Consider the following 22,864-nt stretch of genomic DNA (forward strand, 5'->3'; position numbering starts at 1 on the left):
TCAGCTGAAAAGAGTAGTAAAAGCCAAATTTCTTTAGCAAACCGGCAAAAATAACTTCATTGTTCTGCGAGGCGATTAATACTTGACTGTTAAAAAGATTGAAATAAAATAAAATCTGAAACTAATAACTTATTTTAGCCTTCCATAATTATGTGACTATTTTAATTCACTTGATAGCTCCCAGCCACAGAAATTTGTTTTGTTTTCATTTGACGTGAGAGCAATGAACGAAAAGGAAACTGCAAAAATCACTAAACGTAAACACTAGTCACATGGAGACTACCCTCCTCCCCACTACAACTGAAGAGTCCTCTGTAACGGATCTATGATATTTCCAAACCAGGTCAATACTATCTAGTGGTGCCCCTCCTCCCCCCCCTGCCTCCAGCGTTTGAGTAGGACTCAAAAAATTAAATCTACTTTTCACAAAATATTCATTTTGTAGCGCATATCTTTCTGTAGAGTCTGATAGATAAAACTTATGCCTCTGAGTAAATGTGAGACGTGTTATTGGGCTTTAGTGTGCCAAAGTGCAATGTCACGCCACTTCACACAGCATTCTTCTATTGCAATTCACTGTATTTCGCTCTGTTGATTTCGAAAGTGTATATTTTGTAATTGATGCCATCAAACTATATTCAGGATAATGGAAATTAAAATGTGCTGTGGTGCCTAACCGGCTCCCAGTCTGCTGGTTTGACAGCCTGCCCCTCGCAATTAATACTGGATGGGATTATCTGTAACCTGGAGAACAAGAACTCTTCAGAAAATTTGCACTCTTTATTGCCTATTAGCTAATAACTTACTGCTTTGTGTGACAAAATTAAATATAGGATACATAAAACCAGTAAAGAAAAGAAACAAGTAAGACATAGTTCACATTTCTATAGTCCTTAAGTCCTAGCGTTCTTTCTTTTCTGCAAAAGAATCTATTACCTCATCAAAGTTCGTCAAAACTTTTGCTGCATGAAAAAACTAAATGTTGTTGTCTAATATGGAAAAAGTAGTTAATACAAATAGTACCCAAGACTGGTGGTGTTTCTGGAGCTGATTACGTGTATTTTGTCACTGTCTGCTAGGTAAAACAAAATAGGCCTGTCTAATATTGCAGCAATTGTAATACACCCCCCCCCCCCCAATAAACGAGACTGTTTTGGAGCAAATAGTCAATTTTATGACTGGACAGAATACAATTCACGAAGAACCACTATCAAATGCCTATTAGGCCTACTACAAGCAAAAAGCTTTATGTTAGGTAATAGTTTCACGTTTCATTCATACGCTCCAGCTGCTCACCTTCTCCTTCCTCGTTCTAAGAAACAATCTTGTCATCAGTAATTCTGTAACTGATCATGCCCGTGTCAAAACTTATTCTCCGGTTAACTTCACTAACCCTGCTACAATCACCGGTTTAGTTATCCCGCATTTATCCTCTGGTTGGGCGTTATTAGGTACACGCACAACGCGTTTTCCGCACTAATCTCAGAATAGAACTTAAGGCCAGCTGGCCGGGTACTGTACAACTGGCACTTACTAGTGTAGCGGTCTGGCCAAAAACTTTATATCAAAATTTCATTTTCTTGGGTACACCGAGAAGATAACAAGTAATCTTTCTAGCCTGTTATTCCTGTTAGTCGTTATTTCCACTCTGGTAGTCTGAATCTATGGCTTTCACTAGTAACTATAACAATGCTGATCACTTGCAAACCCAGTCAATCACACAAAAACAAAAATTGGCATTCACCCATTTGGCTTTATTGTGCTCAGTTCTTATGGCCTTTTCCCCTTTTTTCTGCAGGGAAGTTTACTTCTAGATGCGACGAGGATTCCCCTGGCAGACATATCACGTACACTATGCAGGCATTCGAAAATCAGCTTCTGATTCATTCAGAAATCAACTCAGGATGTGTTCAAAAACCAACAGGGATGTGTTTCAAAATCATATGAATAATCGATATACCAACGTGCGCTGGATGCTAGTCACTTTGTGAAACAAGGTTTTTTCCTCAAGAATATGAATTTCTAACCCCCCCCCCCCAAAATTGCCCCCTCCCCTCTTCCACCCCCCTAGATCTGGGCCTGTTGCGCATAAGTGAATCTGGCAGCTTGGGCATGCCAGTAAAATTTTTCCGTGTAGCATCTGGCTGCTTGATGCTACTGCTTATACAGCTAACAACCACACTTCCATAACCAGAAGCAGGAGAAGGTACTACTCGTACGCGACTCAACTGCGCATGCGCACGAGCCCACTCGCCACTGCTCAAAGGAATCTAATGTAAACCGTCGTGACATCACGCTCATCGGAGGCAATTTGTTGTTGGCAGACACTTGTATGAGCATTGTGTTTTGTTGTTTATATGGTGCATTTCCTTAGTAACTTAAGTATTACTTTCTTTTTTTTTCTCTCGTTCATGTCCTATTGCTGCAGTATTATTCTGCAGTACCAGCATACAGTAATATCCTTTGTTAGAATATTAGTTCTCACTAACCAAAATTACGAAAATCAAACTGAAAACCAAAACAATGAAAAATTCCCAGGCTTCTAAAAATTCCCAGGTTTTTCCCAGGTCTGCTGGTTCGTATACACCATGAAACGCAATAATAAATGAAGTTGGGAAGGGCATACCACAGAATTGCTTAAGCGCCCAAACAAATCTGTATTTGCAGTGACAATGAAGTCAGATGTAGGAGATATAAATATAAAAAACTTGCATACTTTGCTCACTTTCATTCTATTATGTCATACAGGATCATATTCTGGGGTAACTCGTCAAACCGAGCAAAAGTTTTTAGGGTGCAAAAGCATGTGATAAGAATCATTTGTGGTGAAAACTTGAGAACATCACATAGAATCATGTTAAAGGAACTTTGTATTCTAAGAACTGCTTGTCATTACATTATTCCTTAATCAAATTTGTTGCAAGTAATATATCTCTATTTCCAACCAATAGCTCAATACATAATAGCAATACTAGGAACAAGAACAATCTATATAAAGACCTAAAATCACTTACCTTGGGCCAAAAAGCGGTCCAATATTCAGCAACACATATTTTCAATAAATTGCCAGCAGCCATTACAAACTGTTTCAGATAAAGCTTGGTTTGAACAGAGTTTGAAAGACTGATAGGTGCAACTCCTACTTTATAGATGAGTATCTTAAAAGTGACTGTTATGCCAGCTTAACTAAAAATGTCTTAAGATTTCAGTTTTGACAGCACTTTGTCAAAACAGTCGCAATTAGGTATTTTGTGTATGATAAATTTATTAATAGTGCATAACACTGTTTTGTTCTGACTGTGTTAATTCTGTAAATATTAGTTCTAGTTTACCACAATGTGTTCACCCATTTTGACAATCTCCTGACAAATGACCATAGTAAGAATTATATTCAAATGTTTTATGTTATGCTTTCTGCCAAGTTCCATACCCACAAGAATCATTTTTTGGGTCTATGGTACGAAAACTGAATATAATCTAACCTGTGTTTCCTACCATTTAACTTAACATCAGACAGCCCAACAATATTTTTAAGACACAATGCAATAGCAATGAGTAAAAATACAGAAGGCAACGTACTGTAGGCATCTCAACAGCACACAGTCCTTTACAAAACATTGCACACAATGAAGTTGTGGAGTTGATAAAATTAATCTGCAAAAATATAGTGATCACTGACCATAAATTATTTTTGACCAATGGAGCCTGGAACAGTCACTACAAACAACAGTTTGCACTGTCACAAAGTGGACTACAGCACTCATTCCTCCCCTTCAGCAACACAGTGTAATGATCACAAAGAACCTGAAATTTGTATATTTATTAAGGTTTGTACAGCTCAAACTTATTTCTGATTTTTATAGATCATGTCCACTGAGCGAGATGGAGCAAGGCTAAAAGACAATGACTCCAAGCACTATGAAGCCAAGGTGAGACGAATACTTCCAAGGGTTTGCTGAAATTAATATATCATGCAAAAACAGTATCTCAAGAGAACACACAACATCCGAAGTTTCAACAACAATAAAATACATGGGCGACGGTCAGTATGTTTCACATTCCTAGAGCACAATTATCAGAATACTTGCAAATGAGCAAAACAGTGTATGGGACTTAATCTGCTCATTCTCATGTGTTATGAAAGATAAGTTGCATGCATTAATGTTTTCTTTGCCAGAATTACATACTGTCCTACACTTATTAATCACGTCAAAATTGTCACATCAATTTATGAAACTACACATTGGAGGTGTGAAAGCCAAAATTAAATACACGATATAAATCAATTGAAACTTAAATAGCTATAATTTAAATTTTAACAATATTAGAGAAGGTAAGTTGCTACTCACCATATACCGGAGATGCTGAGCCGTGATAGGCACAACAGAAAGATTTACACAATTACTATAATTGTGTGAATCTTTTTGTTGTGCCTATCGCGACTCAGCATCTAGAATTCTCAAATATTGTTACATTCCATCCTGGATTTTCCATTATAATTTAAATTGGTATAAAGATATGATCCAGATATGAGGTTTAACCGGAAATCTGCATAGGATACCAATATTGGAACATATGATGCAATTACTACCTTAATGTTTCGAATAAAATTTGTCACTACCTTTACTGACTCCCAAATCTACTTGCAATGGGAAGTTTCACTAAATTTCATACTGACCGCACCATGACAGGGAGTCATCATATTATAGATGTACTATAAAATTGAAGGAATTATTCTGAAACCATATATATGATATATTGTAAGTATTACACCAGTGCTTGCTGGTTAATTTGAACTCTCAGTGTTGTCTCATAGAATCTGGTAATAGATTTAATTACAAATAAAAGATAAAAGCATCATATTTACTCAAATCTTTGAAGTCACACCAAGTTTCACTTAATGCCTTGGACTGCTTGTACTTCACTATACTCTAAATATCAGCATCGAACTCAAGTGAGAAGCATCCACTTACCACCTGTTAAAACAAACCACTGGAACAGAACAGGTGGTAATCCAACAGGTCATTGCTCATCACACTGCCATTTAAATTCTCTCACTAAGTAGAGGATGAAATATTTGTTTTTGCAAAGACTCGAACATTGCTTACTAAGATATTTACTATAAAAAATTTTCTTGCTTTCTACCAACTTTTCAGTACTAACCAACACAAGATGAGACTTTTTTCACTAATAAGTGTAATGCCAAACACCAAGTCAATATGCATCCCTGAAGCTTAGTTGGATTTCTTTGTCATGTTATGTTGTATTTTTAAAATCATGGTGGAGATGAAGACATCTTCAGAATTCAGGAAATCAAGTACCCAGCCAAAGGTTCCAAATGGACCACACTCAGGTTTGTCGAGTCATTCTGCGGAAAATGTTCGATAGTATTAGGTGTCAAGCAACAATTCGGTGGTAGTCATTCCTAAAGAAAACTTACTGGATCTACACTTTCACAGTTGATACATAACACTTAAATTGGCAAACAACTGTTTTGACACTTCCCTTTTATCTCTTGCTTCCTGAACAGGTTGGTCCCTTTTAACAAGTGACATTTTCTTCATTTTGTACATTCTCCAAACCATCCTCCCCAATACCAAAGAAGGGACTAGTAATTCCAAAAGCTAACATACTTTTATATGTCTCTCATAATTATACCAATTTTTGAATAAATAAATAAATTAAGTGTGTGTGTGTGTGTGTGTGTGTGTGTGTGTGTGTGTGTGTGTGTGTGTGTGTAGCTCATGCCACAACCTGTGGTACATTAAGGAATTAAATTTTCATTCTATAGCAGAATATGCCATTGTGCCATATGAAAGTTCCTCACAGATTAAAACTCAGGACCTTGCCTTTCACAAGCTAGTGGTGTACCTATTGAGCTATCCAACCACAACTCATGACCTGTCCTCACAGCCTTACTTCATATCGGTGCACTTTCTGCTGCAGAGTGAAAATTTCATTCTGGGCACATCCCCCAGGCCTTGGCTAAGCCATGTCTCAGCAGTGTCATTTTCCCAGGAGTGCTAGTCCTCAAGTTCCACAGGAGAGCTTCTGAAAAGTTTGGGATATAGGAGATGAGGCACAGACAGGATGGGTTGACAGTCATGTTTGGTTGCTCAGGTGTCAGAATACTTGCTCGCAAAAGGCAAAATGTCTCAAGTTTGAGTCCACCCCAGCATGTAGTTTTAATCTGTCACAAATTGAAATCAAGGCACAGCATGATCCACAACGTATCAGTGTCTCTCAGGGGTCACTTCAGAATATGTTGCTCAAAGCTACTTTTGTAACTGCAGCCCTGAACAGAATATCTTTCCGATCCAACAGCAAGTCACACGGGTGAAAATCATGTGATCTCTATGACAAGGCTATTGGGAAATGACAGCTAATAATCCCAGCATTTTCAAATTACTTCTGCAGCAGCTGTTTCACTGGCTGTGCCACATGCATAGGAGTGTCATCTTGCATAAAAATGATCCTACCCACATTCAAGCTGCTGAATGGTTGGAACGACAATGTGCAAGACTCTCACGGCGTTTATCAGCGACTGTATAGGTACAGTACTGCAGGACTCAACATCTAGAAAAAATGCAGCCCTAGAATGGACAATTCTGTCAGCAGAATGAAATTTTATCAACTGATGTGCGCGTGGACTTTCTACTGTCGACATTCATCAAATTGTATATGAACATGCCCCCTGGAGATGAAAATGGGATTTATCTGTCCATGGGATGTTCCATGGACACTCATTATACACTTCTATGCAAGCAAGAAATTCGAGTGAACATCTGTCTTGCGGGCTTGTCAGCAAGAAGCAATTCCTGAACATGGGTGATTTTGTATGAACTGCAATGCAGAAAAGGATTTTATGCACTGTGCTCCCAGGTACATTCCATGTTTGGATAATTCCCCATGTACTGCATATCTGCACAATACCACTCGACCTCACCTGGAATGCTGTGGCCACACCACAGACGTCTGGGCGACCGCTTTCCTCCCACTGCCATACTGCACTTAAAAAGAACTTGTCTCTTTAAATTTTGTGCACTGTGCTCCCAGGTACATTCCATGTTTGGATAATTCCCCATGTACTGCATATCTGCACAATACCACTCAACCTCACCTGGAATGCTGTGGCCACACCACAGACGTCTGGGCGACCGCTTTCCTCCCACTGCCATACTGCACTTAAAAAGAACTTGTCTCTTTAAATTTTGTAGTCATTTTCTCCAGACCCTTCAATATCTGACTAATGCCTTTTGTCCTGAGCTTCCACAGGGCTGCTGGCACACAGTCACCCTTCTTTTAAAAAAGCATGTGATCCTTCATGGAGACAGTCATGTTTGGTGTCTCCCATGCAAATTGCATGTCTATTGGTGTGTGTGTATTCTAACACAGTGCCATCTACTGGTCAACTTGTCATTACCTTTTTCATAATGCTTACCTATGTGACAATTTGCTGTCTTTCTGAGCAGTGATTCTCTTTCTACGTCATTTTGAAACTGGAACTCAAATTATGGATGCCCCCATACATTGTTAAACATGGTGACATGTAATGGGCAATCTCCACATGTTTGCATCCCGCACCAGCAAAATTGTGAATTATAACTGAAGTGGACAGGAAAGGATCTAGATTAGACTGTGAATCAATAGAAACTTGTTGATTGGTTGGATGAAACATTTTTGTTACACCAGGTGTATAGTTGTGTCCAGATACACCATCATCCAGGTGAACAGCTGCTTGAAACACGCTTCCAGCAACAGATGCAGTATGGTGTGGCAGTCTTATTATGGTGAACATTCACCCAGGATCTGTGGCGGTATTATAAGGCAAGCCTCCATGATAGCAGTGGACTAGATGAACATAATTTGCATACCACCTGCTAAACAGTTGCTGATATCGTCCCCAAAAGTGATTTCACCATATGGCACAACACTGTCACAAAGCCAAACTAGTGCTAACGTGGACTGAGTTGTACGATGGTGAATTAATCTCTTTGTTACCAAAATCACCCAATCTGAACCCAATGCACCTTTCTGGGACACTTTAAGTGCAATTTTGCAGCCAGTAACTATGTGTAATTTATTGTCCTGTCAATGAAGCAAAATTAGGAGAAAAAAAATCCTGTAGTCACAAATGTTTGCATGGTCCTAGGGGCGAGTATCACAAACAAATACTAAACATCCTGACTAGTGGGTTGTAAGAACTGGGGTGGGGGCAACGTTTAAAGGTCACAATGCTTTTTCTCGAATATCTATATCCCAGCTTCTAAAAAAATGTTTCCCAGTACAAAATTGAATTGCATTAAAAAATGTCCTATCCATTTTTTCTCTACAACTAATAGTCTCCACATTGCAGGCAATGGAAAATTTTAATAGTATACAGGCCTAACCGACATTTTTCTTTAAATGAAGTCAGTCAGAAAAATATTAAATATGTGTACCACATCTAAGCACAGTAGTCATTAAGGGAAAAATCGCGTTCTGGGGGCGTAACAAGGCTGCGGGGAGGGGGACAGGGATGTGTGGGGTACAACTGCAAGGGAAGGTAGGTGTCATGTTGTGTTCTCACAGTTCCCTCCCTTATCAGTCCGCAAACTGATAACTGAGCAGGTGATATCCCCTCTCCATCTATTCCACTATCTCAACAAGAAGCACCTGCAGGGTGTTTCATGAAGTTACACTCACCCTCTACAGCACATATTGTGAATCACTGGCGATACAGTATGTAGAGATGCCTGAGGGATGTTTATTTTCCACAAGCAAAGTGACATTCAACGTATCTCCCCCCCCCCCAGTCAGAATATTTAGTACATTGTTCAGGACACTACATCCTAGCAATGAGCAAAAATTTGCGACTATGCGGCTACATGGTTTTTGCCCCCTAATACTTTTTTGTCTTTGCTGACTGGGCTATTACAGGAAGTGTGCATGACCTGTGCACATCTGGTGGAAGCAGTATACCTCTGGAAATCTACTAAGGGCATATCTTATACATAGCACAGAAATGTTGCTACACTTTGGAACAAAGATGGACCAAGATGCTATTACGCACGTGATCATAATGTTATGGCTCACGTATGTCACTTTTTGAGCCAGACAAGGGAAGGAGCATATAAAAGCACACTGTTTAAATTCAAATTTGTGTTTCCCAGGCTTTATGTCTCAAGACTAAGAACACAATCTTAATTATGCAAGGGAGGCTGTAGAGTTAAGCTTTCAACTGGCTTCCAAATTAATAAAAGTATTTCTTGGGTTTCTAGTCAGGTGAATCTGTTGAAATAGCATGATGTTTCACTGAGTCACCTTCACGAACTTCGGTTGAGACAAAAAAGGAGGGAAACATTTTATTTCTTTATATTCATTACTTTGTTTTCCCTTTCCCTCGAAACAGTTTGGTGCTTTTTAATCTGCTCCCATCCAAAACCTATTCCTATTTCCATTGCGAGGAATGGACTAAGAGTTCAAAAATGTGGGAATAGTTCTCTACATTTAAATGAGTTTACCGACAGTACTTTAATTTCCATTTGTAAATGACTACCTTAAGGCTTAAAATTTTACATAGACATTCACGGATAAAGTATTACATTTCTGGCACCCTGCTTGAGCTATTCTGGATTAAATATACTTTAATAATGTCAAGTGCTGCAAGTAGAGCATGGAATGCAGGAGTTAGACATTATGTATTCTTCCATCTGAAATCCGCAGACCAATTGAAAGAGCAAATACAGCAAATTAAAAATTGTTTTGTACTTACCCTGCTGCCAATATGCCTTCTCCTAGATGACATAGGACTGCGAGAATGGCTGCGATAGAATTCTTTCCGCCTATCACTGTAACCATAGTATTTCCCCCGTGGACTGTATGAACGTGATCTCGAATGCGAGTACCGAGACCTGTATCGTCTTGGGGAACGTGATCTGCTTCTTGACCTGTACCGACCACGATATGACATTTTTCGGGGACGTGAGTGACTCCTGAAACAAGTTTATCGGCAAGTTAATTTTCTTCAAAATTGAAAACTTCAGCTGTCATAAAATACAGAAGGCGAGGCACATGCATGTTAAGAACTTTTGCAATTTCCCCAACAAAATTAACAAATATTTTCCACATCATCTGCCAATAAATAATGTGAAGCAACAACACTGAATTCAGGGTATATAAAACACTGCCTTTGGTTGTGTTCCTGCTTGTCCGCAGAGTTGCAACATTCAGCATACAGCAGGCCATTGTTTCAAGAGAACCTCTAATTAAACTACTGCACAACCCCATTAACAAACTAAGGAAGGAGGGAAGCCATTTCAGAGAGAATTTTTTCAGTGAAATTATGAAATCTAATACTTACTAAAATATTCTGAATGGTAGGTATTTTTGAAAGTTTTGTAGATCAAACAAATTCAAAAGTCTCTTTGTAGGCTACACTTAGGTTCTTTATAAAAGTTAAAATTACTGTTTCAGGATTACTGCACACTAATATATAGTATAGTGTACTTCATAATCTGTACCACAGCATGTAAACACACATGAAATGGACAGAAAAAAAAAAAAAAAAAAAAACTTGAATGCATTACTGGTGGCTGTGTAGCTTTGTACAGACCAGTGTGTTGGTGAGTGGGAAACAACAGCAGGCATCGACACCTCTCCGGTCCCCAAAGCCCTGCACAAACTAGCTTTCAATTGTTTCTTCAATGGTTTCCGCAAATAAAGGCTTTTTTATTTGTGGTTTTCAGTCGCTGTGGATAAATCTTATTTTGGCTGACCCGATCAGTTAAGCTGGGTCTTCTGTATATTTAATTATTTATTAAATTTAGAGATACTGTTTTTCTGGGTGCATGGTCACCAGAACAATGAGAGGGTGGATGGCATGTATGATGACTATGACATTGTATCCCAATATGTTCGCTCAAATTGCAAACTGATTTTTCTCAACAAAGATTAAGTAATTATTTGATTGGGGGCAGGTCACTGACATTAATCCAATCAAATTTGGCACTACAATTGTCACATTAACTATTTCTGGACTATTATGATCAACAGTAAGCTTGTCTACTGCACAGTGTATCTTTTGCTAAAACAATAATCCAACTTAATAATCAGAAATATATTCACTTCATTGCCTTTTTATCTTCTAACCAAATCATCGTGATTTTTGTTCTACAAATTGCAAGCAATCTGTACAGGATATCAACAGGTTTAGTCAAATACATGCGACTACTTAAAACATTCTATCAGCCCTGTTCTATCTGGGAAAAAATGTTTTATTGTCACCATCTCTTTTTCCTTTGACAATTACCCAACCCTGCTCCTGTTTCCTAGTTTTAGTTACTTCTGCTGGTTTCAGTTTTGGTTTTGTTTTGCTTTAGGGCACAAAATACAAATGGGGTCATATGCACCCAAGTCAAATCTATAGAACATGAAGACAGACCTAACTGACGTAACAGAAGACAGCTAGAAACAGGCACGTAGAAAAATAGCTCAGATAGACACCATACAGAAACGGAGGTCCAAAACTGAAAATTAAATGGCCTTCGCCATATTGCTTTGGCAGATAAAAAGTATAAATCAGTCTACAGCTCACACGTCATTTGCTAAAACAGCTGATAAATCAGACAGCAAACACAAGCAGGAACATAAATGGTTAAGAAATGGGCATTCCATTAGGAAATGGCGGATAGTTAAAACTTGGGCGCAATGTGCACAAAGTGGCAGGGTAGCGCCACTTAGCAAACGACGATGGCTAAAAAGGCAGTGCCCAATACACAGCCTACTTAATATGACCACCTCCTGGCGGGAGTAGCTGGGAGATGCTTAATAACCTGGAGCTTATTCCTGTGAAGGGAGGACCATTGGCGATGCCAACGGGACACCACCTCCCGACAGACCGCAACAGAGACATCAAAGGGAATACAGGTACTCATGGGCTGAGGTAAGAGGACTGCAGCCTTGGCACCAGCATCAGCAGCCTCATATCCTGGCAGACCAACATGACCAGGAACCCACAGAAACATCACACTGGCTCCTCCAAGAGTGAGAAAGTGACAGTTTTCCTGGAGCTGCTGCACTAAGGGATGGGTGGTGTACAGCTCACAGACTTTGAAAGGCACTGAGTGAGTATGATCAGAGGCCAATTGAAAAGGCTGTCGCCAGATGTACTTCGTGGCCTCGGCAGTAAATACTAAGCAGTGTGCCCGAAGCCGGTATCGAAAGACATGGGTGCCAATGACGAATGCACACCTGACCAAACAGTCAGTCCGAGAGCAATCAGTGTATACAAAGGTACTACCGCAAAGTTCCATGTGAAGGTCGTGAAACTGCAGGCAACAGAGCATGGCTGGACAAGTTTCCTTAGAAAGCAAATGAAGACTGAAGTTAACATGGGCCATTTCACGAAGCCAAGGTGGCGAAGGGTTCACACCCACCAGGAAAGTTGCAGGTAGTGTGAAGTTAAGCCACTACAGCAAGTGCTGAAAGCAGACTCCAAGAGGTAACAGAGAAGAGGGATACAACCCATACTGAGGATCAAAGGAGGCACAGGATGGCTGACAACACACACACACACACACACACACACACACACACACACACACACACACACACAGCAGAAAAACAGCATGCATATCTGCTGAGGAGAAAATCATGACAGTAGGACAGTGGTAGTTCAGCAGTGTCAGCATACAGACACTCAACTGGGCCAGTGTAAAATGCACCTGTGGCCAAACGGATGTCATGATGGTGGATAGTGTTGGAGATGGGTGTGCAGACGTGTAAAAAAAAGCACCCATAGCCGAGTTTCGAACGGACAAGGGACTGGTACAAATGGAGGAGGGTGGTTCGAGTGGATCCCAGGAAGTACCACTGAAGGCATGTAAAACATTTAGGAACTGCGTACAGCAGGCTGCCACATAAGACACCTGGGAGGACCAAGAGTGTCTCCTATTGAGCATGAGCCACAGGAATTTCGTAGTTTCAATGAACAGAAGGGCAACAAGCTCAAGATGTAAAGATGAAGGCAGAGACCACCTGATTCGGTAGAAATTCATACAGACAGTTTTGTCAGTGAAAAGCGAAAGCCACTGTCGATACTCCAGGAGTAAAGACAATCAAGACATCGCTCAGTGAGACAGGTTTGTGGAGAACTGCAACAGATGGCGAAACCGGCAACAAAAAGGGAGCCGGAGGTGCCCGGTGGGAGATAGGCCATTATAGGGTTAGTGGCGATAGCAAAGAGGATGGCACTGAGGACGGAATCCTGAGGTACAGCGTTTTCCTGGATAAAGGTGTTCTGACAAGGGGGAACCCACACACACCTTGAAAACTCTGTCTTAAAAATTCCTTAAGGAAACAGGGCAGGCGGCCACGGAAGCCCCATGTGTAAAGAGTACGGAGGATACCAGTTCTGCAGCAGGCCTTCTCCAAATTTAAAAACACGGCCACAGTCTGGGATTTCCACAGAAAACCATTCATTCATGGGAGGACAAAGTAATAAGATGGTCAACTGCAAACACCACACTCTAAATCCACACATTGCATTCGTTAGTAAATGGCAAGACACAAGCCACTGTACCAGCCGGACATGAATCATGTTAAATCACCTTGCAAATGCAGCTGTTAAGAGAGATGGGGCGGTAGTTACGAGGAAGGTTTTTGTCCTTACCGGGCTTAGGTATGGGTATGACAGTGGCTTCACACCAGCATGCCAGAAATGTGCCCTCTGCCCAGATGTGGTTGTACGTGTTAAAAAAGAAAGGGCTTGCCCACAAGAGAGAGGTGCTGCAACATCTTGAATGTGGATGGCGTCTGGCTCTGGGGTGGAGGATCCGGATGAACAGAGAATCCTCATAGTAAAGGCAGCATTGTAGCACTCACGATTCAGGGAAGAGAAGGGTATTGCCAAACCTCTGCTCGTTTCCAATGAAGGAAGACAGGTTGATGGTATGAAGAGATCAAAATGTCCACAAAAATGGTGGCCCAAGGTGTTGGAGATAGCAATAGTGACCACGATAACATCATCTGCTATTGTCAGGCCGGAAATTGGGGAATGGATCTTGGTCCCAGAGAGCCATCAGAAGTTGGCCAACATGACAGAGGAAGGGGTGGAGCTCTTAGAAGACCTAGTGAATGAAACCCAGCATGCTGTTTTGCTATACCAAAGAATGCAACGACACTTTGCAAGCATCCATTCACAATGAATGCAGTTTGCCATCTTAGGATGACAGTTAAAAATGCAGAGCATGTCTACGTGCAAGAATTGTGTCACAGCATGCCTCGGTCCACCAAGACACAATGTAGTAAATAGGAAGTGCGAGGAAAGGTACATTTGAGAGATATTCCATCTGGTCATCACAACTGGGGAAATCTTGTTCTTCGAAGGTTGCCAGGGAGGAGTAACTGACAGTCAGCCTTAGTAATCTGCCATTTGGACGTGTACATGGATGGGGTAGGAGTCAGCAAACAGATAGCACACGGGAAATGCTTGCTTGAGTAGGTGTCAGAAAGAACAGACCACTCAAGATGATAGGCAAGCGGGGCAGTGCAAAAGGATAGGTCCAAATGAAAATAGGTGTGCGAGGAGTCTGAAAGGAAAGTCTGTGTACTAAGGAGGAATCTACCTTTTTCATTGCATGATGGATGGCACAGACACCCTGATGAGAGACATAAGATTGGATTTCGGCCTCTGTTAGACTGTCGAGCAGCCTGGTGCAAATTACACCACGGGAAGAATTCAAAATTCTATGGGCCTCGACATGAACAGGGTAGCTGTGAAGAAGCAAAACAGAAAGCAGTTGTTGTGCTTGGGAATCAGAAGTAGTCTCCAAACGCAAAGTGCCATTCCGTAAATGAGAGCACAATTTTACAGGGCCAGCAATTGCATCTACACCTTTCTGAATAATAAACAGATTTACTGTGGCAAAGGACTAACCGTCTCCAGTACATGGAGACTACAAGGAACCGTGGTGCAGCAGGAAGGGTCTCTGAATCATTAACCTCATTAGGTTTACGTTTAGTAGATGTTGAGTGGGAAGATGACTGAATCAGTGTGAGAAAATCCCCGTGATTGCCACTGTCTCCAATGGCATGCTCCTTCCAACTGGGTGCTCTCTTCACAAGGTGGTGCACTCGCCTTATGTGACTGTCCACACCTCCTTAACACCTGACAGAGGGACCAACTGACAAATTGGGAAGGTTGCAGCTCAGGTGATCACCCTTCCCTGCACCAGGGGGTATGTGCGAACTCTACCTGTCAACCCATGGCTGGGGAATTACGTGTTACAGTCACCTGTTACGCGTCAGACATGTGGGCTGGCCTTCAGCAGCACAGGGGAGGAAGAAGAAAAAGACGAACCTCAAACTCCGAAGCAGAGGAATGAGAGGAGAAAGGAAACAAAGGAAAAGGGAGCAAAAAACAAAGGCGAGACTGTTCTTCGACAGTGCAGAACATTCCCAGTAACACTCCAGACATGTTCCCCAAGGGAGGGGAAAAAGAATATCAATAGGATAGACATGCAGCACGGAAAGGAAAAGATGCTACAAAGGCTGGGGCCCCGTGGCAGCCAAGCAGGAACCCGCTAAAGAGTGGCGGGCCCCTGGAGTGACACCAATAATCAGCATCCTGTATCCAGCAGGCATCTCCTGTTCTCTTCTTTAAACAAATGAGGGTCATCTTTCAGTAAAATTTTATTACGCTTTCATCTTTCACGACACCACTATATTAATTTACTTTTTGTATTCAGTTCCACATGCAGCAAGGGTTTCCAAACACAAAAAAATGTCAAATAGAATAGAGGTGCAGATTTCAGCCTAGTTGCCATTATTTTCAACTTTCTTGAAGTTCAGCCCTTACCCCCTTATCTTCTTCCAATCAACAAAGGAACAATATGTGCAGAATTTCAGCTCAAAGAACTGCACAGCACCCGCCAAAGACCATAACGTTCTGCAATTTTCAAATCCAACATTTTTAAATTATTTCATTTGTGTTCACTTTTAAAAACAATATCAATCAAAATTTTGGTTTTTATTAATTTAATTAACATGTTATTTTTATTTCCAGTAACATATGATTTGGTATTCCAAGTTATGGATAAACACTTTTTCCAAGTTAATTATGTGACTTCTTATTATTACTATTAATTTGAAGCCTCTGTTATGGGCTTCATTTGCAGATACGAATAATTTTTCAATTTTTTTGGTGCTGCTTGCGACTGCTGTAACTTTCTTCTTGAACTTATGACATTGCATCAGCGAAGCATACAAAGAAAAAATGTTTTATTTTTCTTGTTGGCTGCATTTTCAGACATATGACTGGAGCCTAACTGCACTCAAACTGGCACATTTTAAAAAATTTCTTCAGCAATCTCATGAGTTGTAAAGCCTACAAGGGAAAATGCGTAAACGGTTATTCAAAAGCTTTTCATTCTTTTGGTAAAAAACACAAATTCCTACTACATAAACTGACCATGGCAGTGACACACTATTCAAACATTGTGATAACTGCTTAAATTATTTGACTAGAACTGCAAATGATGAAAAAGCAATATTTTTTTGTGGGAGTATTGATCTCTGACGTCATTCAGATGCTTTGCAACAAAATTAAAATTAATCTTCCTAGCACCACAGGGGTCCAATTAACCTGTAAGGTCATTTGAAATCTTATCTACCTTGTTTATATTCTCTCAAAATGACTTTCCCTCTGAACCAAATGTAACCAATGATGTTCTTTTCAGACTTATATTAACAACACATGAAAATTTATTCACTTTTTTTTTTGCACAGAGTACTACTGGTGTCAATTTTACCCTAATCCAACTTTTTTCCTAGAATGTACTATTACAAAGACTGAACGACAGCTGTTGTGTTGCAACAAATGTTATAGCAAACACCTGCAACAATGAAAATAACATTTTCCACTTATTTTATATGCATTTTTGAGGGTCTTGCCTCAGATGTTGTGTTTTGCATCACATTAGCTGTTCATGTTTTGCAACAGTGTGTTGCAGAATTACGAGTATACGTAAGTTTGAGTAGACCTGAAAGGCAATCAATTTTGAAAGAAAAAGGATTAAATGAAATACCAACTGATTGATGCTATTATTTCTGAAGGCAGTAAATCAGTTTAACATTATGATTAAGTTGGGAATTTGAAACCTACTGCTCCTGAAGTTAGTGACATCAAGTCAACATTTTGAAGTATACTTCATCCACCACCACCACCACCACCACCACCACCACCACCACCACCACCGAAGTAAATATCTAAATCAGCAATCCCACGGTTTTCAAACCCAGAAATGGAAGAGAAACATGGGGAAAAAATCTGGATAGATTACATGGGAGGAAGCCACTGTAAAACGTACTCAAAGACAGTTCCCGGTCCAATACAGTCTAGCGTAAGCAATGCAAATACCTTGCAGTCAGTATCTGAATTATATATGAAGCTCAACTTTTTCCAGAATATTTTGATGTGGATCAACAAAGGAACTAACATTACTTTCAAGAACCAATTGATAGGTATTGACAGCGAAGAATTTGCACACTTTCTTGGTCTACTTATACTTGCATGAGTGTATGAAGGTCACAGTGAATTTATGAAATAGAGACTGGTGAACTATTGTAAATAGTTCCACAGTTAGGAACTGTTTTACAGAAATGTCAAACCATGTTTGGTTCAATGATGAACAGCAGCAGAGACAGAACTGTAACCCTGATAAATTGGCTTCTAAAACAGATCTATCTGAACAGTGGATAAGTGCATTACATGATACATATCGAACACATGAAAATATTAGGTGATCAGCACCTGGTAACTTTTAGGAGCAGTCTTGGACTTGTCAAAGTAATTAGAACAGAAACAGACGACTGCTTGAACTGTTAAGATTGGTTGGATTAAAAGAGGGGAAAGGGACCAAACTATGAGGCCATCAGTCCCTTGTTCCAAATAAAACAATGCCACAAGTGTGAGAATAAAACAAACTAGACTGACTGACAACTCACAATGGAATAAAAGGAAAAATCACAAGAACGATGAAGGGCAACGAACATGTAAATGGACAAAAGGGGACAAGAAAACCAGAGAAACAAAAGAAATGGGACGAAGAGATTAAAACAACAAAACAGATTACCAAGGCTGGCTGACCATGACAATAAAAAAACAGAAGCCAGCCACTCTGTAGCACATTAAAACCTCCACCCTAGAAGCACTGGGGTGGAGGAAACAGAGGGACAAAGTTCATGCACTAAAACTTAGATCAAATGATAACACACCCTCACGAATAAAACTTAAAACTAAACAGCCGATGAAGAATTGTAGGATAAAATTAGCGACAACGAGGCTGGTAACAAAGATTTCCTCGCAGGGCAGTCAAAGTGGGGCAGTGCACCAGAATATGGGCCACTGTAAACGCGGCACCGCTTCGACACTGAAGTGGGTCTTCACAGCACAGGAGGTAGCTGTGGGTTGCTCAACTATGGCCAATGCAAAGCCAGCGGACAAGGAGAACCACAGAGTCCATGCAAGAGGCACACATGGAGGACTGCCACATGTTCACAGTCACCTTAAGGCCACACCATTTGTTGTTCGTATTGAGACTGCCATTCCGTCTCCCGAAGCCAAAAAAACCCCACGGCGTAAGTCAGAATGCAGGTCAGGTTCAGAGAAGCCCATCCCCAGAAGCTGTTTCTGTGTAGCCTGTTTGGCCAGCCTGTTGGCAAGTTTGTTGCCTGGGATGCCGACGTGTCCTGGGATCCACACAAACACCACCAATCCAGGGCATAGATTGACTCCTGGATGGACACTACCGAAAGGATGGCAAGGGTAGCACTGGTCGATAGCTTTTAGGCTGCTTAAGGAGTCAGTACACAGAAGAAAGGTCGGTGTAAATCACTTCAGAGCCCTGGAACACATCATAAATTGAGACGAAGTGACGGCGGAGAACGCCAACACACCATATGTTCCAGCAGCTTACAAAGAACGTTCGTGAGGCTGGTGGGCCGATAGCTATCCACATCAAGCGGGTTTTTGCTAGGTTTGAGCACTGGTATGATGGTGCTCTCCCACCAGTGCAATAGAAAAGGCCATCACACCACATGCACTTTAAGACGACGAGAAGATGTCGCTTGTAGTCAGGCGAGAGATGTTTAATCATCTGATTGTGGATCCAATCTGGCCCAGGAGCTGTGTCGAGGCAATGTGCAAGGGCACTGAGAAGCTCCCACTCTGTGAATGGGGTGTTAATAGGGTTCACTGTGACACATAGTGAACAAGAGGACTTTCCCTTCCACCAGTCATTTGAGAGTGCAAAAGGCTGGGGGTGATTCTCTTACGCAGAGGTGTGAGCATAGTGCTGAGCAAAGTGCTCGGCAATCGTGTTTGCGTCTGTAGATAACATGCCATTTGTGTTGACATCGGGAACACCTGTTGGGGTCTGGTACCCAAAAACTCATTTGATCTTTGCCCAGACCTGGAAAAGTGAGGTACGGCACCCAATGGCCTAGACGTATCTCTCCCAACACTCCTGTTTCCGTCTTGATAAGCTGGCGAATGTGGGCATGGAGCCGTTTAAAGGCTATGAGGTGGTCCAGGGAAAGGTGCCGCTTATGCCACTGTAGAGGTCGCTGACACTCCTTAATTGTCTCAGTGACTTGCAGTGACCATGAAGAGACTGTCTTTCGCAGGGGGCACCATAAAGAATGAGGGATTGGGTTTTCCTGTGGCAGAAACGATCATTTTAATTACCTGCTCAACCACCACATCAATTTTACTATGTGGGGGAGATTCAACGGTGACAGCAGAGGTGAAAGTTTCCCCGTCTGCCTTGTTTGAAGCCCATCCAGGCAGGTGTCTCTTGGCCTGATGCCGGGGCAGTGACAGGAAGATGGGGAAGTGGTCACTACCAGAGGTCGTCACTTACTCTCTAGTGGACACATGGGAGAAGGCCAGGACTGCAAACAGAGGGACAAGCACAGCTTCAAGAGGGGTTTGAAGAGGCACAGGATGACTGTGTGGTATCGATAGCTACGCTGCTACGGTGTAGGTGCAAGTTCTTAGGTTGGCACTACGACTCCGACGACAGCACCCTCTAGCCGGCGCTGTGCAGCTCCACGAGCTTCGCTCCAGATTCAGTGCATTTGATTCCAAGTAGACGACCTAGCAACATTGTTCTATTTCCTAGTGCATGAGCCACTACAGATTTTGCCTTTGTACCTTCTAGCTGATGTTTGAATTATGTACAGCTCTGCACCTACGTGCTCATCTTCAGTGCAAAGTTACATATGTCACTGACTAATATCCTCTATTAAATGTTCTGTAAAGTTAAAGGCAGTACTGAAGCATTTCACCTTTTCCTGCTCCTACTCACTTGCTACATTTGGCCTACCCTTCAGTTTACAGGAGCAGACCCAAGCACCACATACCAGGCGGGATAGAGAAGACTGCATACCGAGTTCAGGACATAGACACAAACTCCACTCGACACACTATTATAGTCACTATGGTTCTTGTAATATCCCCTATAGCCGCAGAGGGCAGTGCAGAGCAGGTCTAAAGCTTAAGGGGACCACACCATGGTTCAGGTTGAAAAAACCTATTTTTGGTTTTCATCATATTTTGATATGATCAAGGTTTTATTTAAGTACTCTGAAAAGGATTTTGCTGGGGGAAAAAAAAATTTATTTTGAGCATTTAAAGAGCATTTTCCTACCACATGTGTTTATGTGCCACACCCACTTTTCTGCATATATTTGAGATCTTTATATCCCCTACACTGCATGTTAGGGATTTTTTTACCCCTGAGTGTTTTGGCTATCCTTGGAATGCAATAGTCTGTATTCTTTTGTTTCTGCTGTTTGTAAACAACACGCTTTCAAACACGCGGTTAGTTTTGTTCAAGTATGACTGCGAGTAGTTGCTATACTTACGTTTGGAGTGCTTGTTTGTGTGTGTTTTGTTGTGTTTATTGAAGATGACGAAACGTAAAGACATTTTCAAGAAACGACAATTTAGAGGAAACAAGTTTAAAAAAGCTTTCACTATTTCAGGAGAGTTAAAATGAATTTACTGTATGTGACAAGGTGTGCAGTAACATTATTATAAATTTGAGAATATTATCAGACATAATTCCTAAATTTGTGCAATGTAGACACTGTGGTGAGTCACAGTGTGAAAATTTGTGAGTGGTAGTGGGAGAAAAGGCCTAGCAAGTGCTTTGGGTTTAACCTGCACTAAATGCTCAGCTGTGATTTCATTTATGAGTTCTTCAAAACCAGATGCAAGTGGCCCTTATGAAATCAATACTAGATTAGTTTATGTCTTACAATCCATTGGCAAGGGCATGGCTGCAAGGAGAACATTTTGTTCAGTTATGAACTTACATCAACTACCAAATAAATTTGAAAAACTGACTGCAATATTAGAGAAAGTTTTATGTGAGGTCAGTGGGAAAAGCATGAAACTAGCTGCTAGGGAAGCAGTGGAAGAAAATGGTGGATGTTCGGATATTGCAGTTGCACTTGATGGAAGTTGGCAGAAAAAGAGGACATACTTCTCTGAATGGAGTAGTGACTGCCACGAGTGTAGACACCAGTAAAGTGTGAGATGTGAGATAATGTCTAAATATTAGAAATGTTGTAAAGTCAATGAACATAAAAAAACAACTGTGTGGCTAATTTTAGAGGAACAATTGGTGGGTTGGAAGTTCATGGAGTACAACAAATATCTCATCACTCCATAGAAACAAGAGGTGTATGGTACACCATTGGGCGATGGTGACAGTAAAGCATACAACAATGTGGTGAACTCTCAGCCATATGGAGATGCCATTACTAGCAAAATAGAATGTGTAGGCCATGTTCAAAAACGTTTGGGAACAAGGCCGAGAACACTGTTGATAGGAGACGAAAAAAATTAGAAGATGGAAAATTGTTGACCAGACAGGATTGGTTAACTAAAACTGAAATAGAACACTTTCAGGTATACTATGGGCAGGCAATTAGGAGAAATAAAGAAAATCTGTAGGCAATCAAGAGAGATGTTTGTGTTTGGGCCATGTTCTTCCATAAGTCCTCTACTGATGATAAGCCATGTCATGGATTGTCTCTATCAGGAGAAAATTCGTGGTGCAAATACAATATGGCTCAGCCAACTGGAGAATCTTATTCTCACCAGCATTCTCTTCCTGCTGCTGTTATTACAACAATTAAACCTATTTTCAGAGACTTGGCTCATCCTGACCTAAGTAAATGTCTGCATGGGCAGACACAGAACCCAAATGAACATTTCACAGCATAATTCAGAACTGCCTTCCTAAAACAGTATTTGTCGGCATGCATAAAGTGAAACTAGGAGTTCATGATGCTGTTATCACAGTCAGTTGTGTTAATATTGGAAAGTGTTTGGTACTGAAAAAGTTGGGAATTAATCCTGGTGAAAATATGATCACTGGGTTGCAACATTACTATAAAATGAGGATAGCTGATGCAGACAGGTCTGCATCTAATATGGCCAAGAAAGAAAGACAAACATCCAGGTAGGCGAAAAAAAGCTGGAAGACCTGCTGGAGGCCAAAGAAGGGCCATCATATGCAGCAGGGCAGTTTTAATTAACTGTAAGTAACAAATTTCAATACTTTTTCTTTAAAGTCAATTTCCCACAAACTAAAATGCCCATTATATCAGAAACTATGATAGATAAATGAAATTTTCAGAGACTCTGCATAACAAAAAGCCACCTCTGGTACTACATTCATTAGTATTCCCCCATTAGGAAGTTCACAAAACATATTTTCTGCGGAAAAAACTTAGTTAATAAATTTAAAAAAGTATTTCTTAAAAACTATAAAATAGATAAAATAGATTTTAGTAAGTTGAGTAGTAGTAT

General features: G+C 40.8%; 1 protein-coding gene across 4 annotated transcripts in view; it reads right to left on the reverse strand.

Annotated features, from left to right (window-relative positions):
- LOC126174919 (transformer-2 protein homolog alpha) overlaps positions 1 to 22,864 on the reverse strand; it is a 52,529-nt gene that overhangs the window by 13,365 nt on the left and 16,300 nt on the right. For all 4 annotated transcript variants that reach the window (XM_049921358.1, XM_049921356.1, XM_049921359.1 and 1 more), the window contains exon 3: positions 9,755 to 9,974. In XM_049921358.1, the coding sequence (XP_049777315.1) occupies positions 9,755 to 9,974 (220 nt within the window). The remainder of the gene's footprint in view (positions 1 to 9,754; positions 9,975 to 22,864) is intronic.

Source organism: Schistocerca cancellata, chromosome 3 (assembly GCF_023864275.1).
Source record: "Schistocerca cancellata isolate TAMUIC-IGC-003103 chromosome 3, iqSchCanc2.1, whole genome shotgun sequence".
Classification (NCBI taxonomy): Eukaryota; Metazoa; Arthropoda; class Insecta; order Orthoptera; family Acrididae; genus Schistocerca; species Schistocerca cancellata.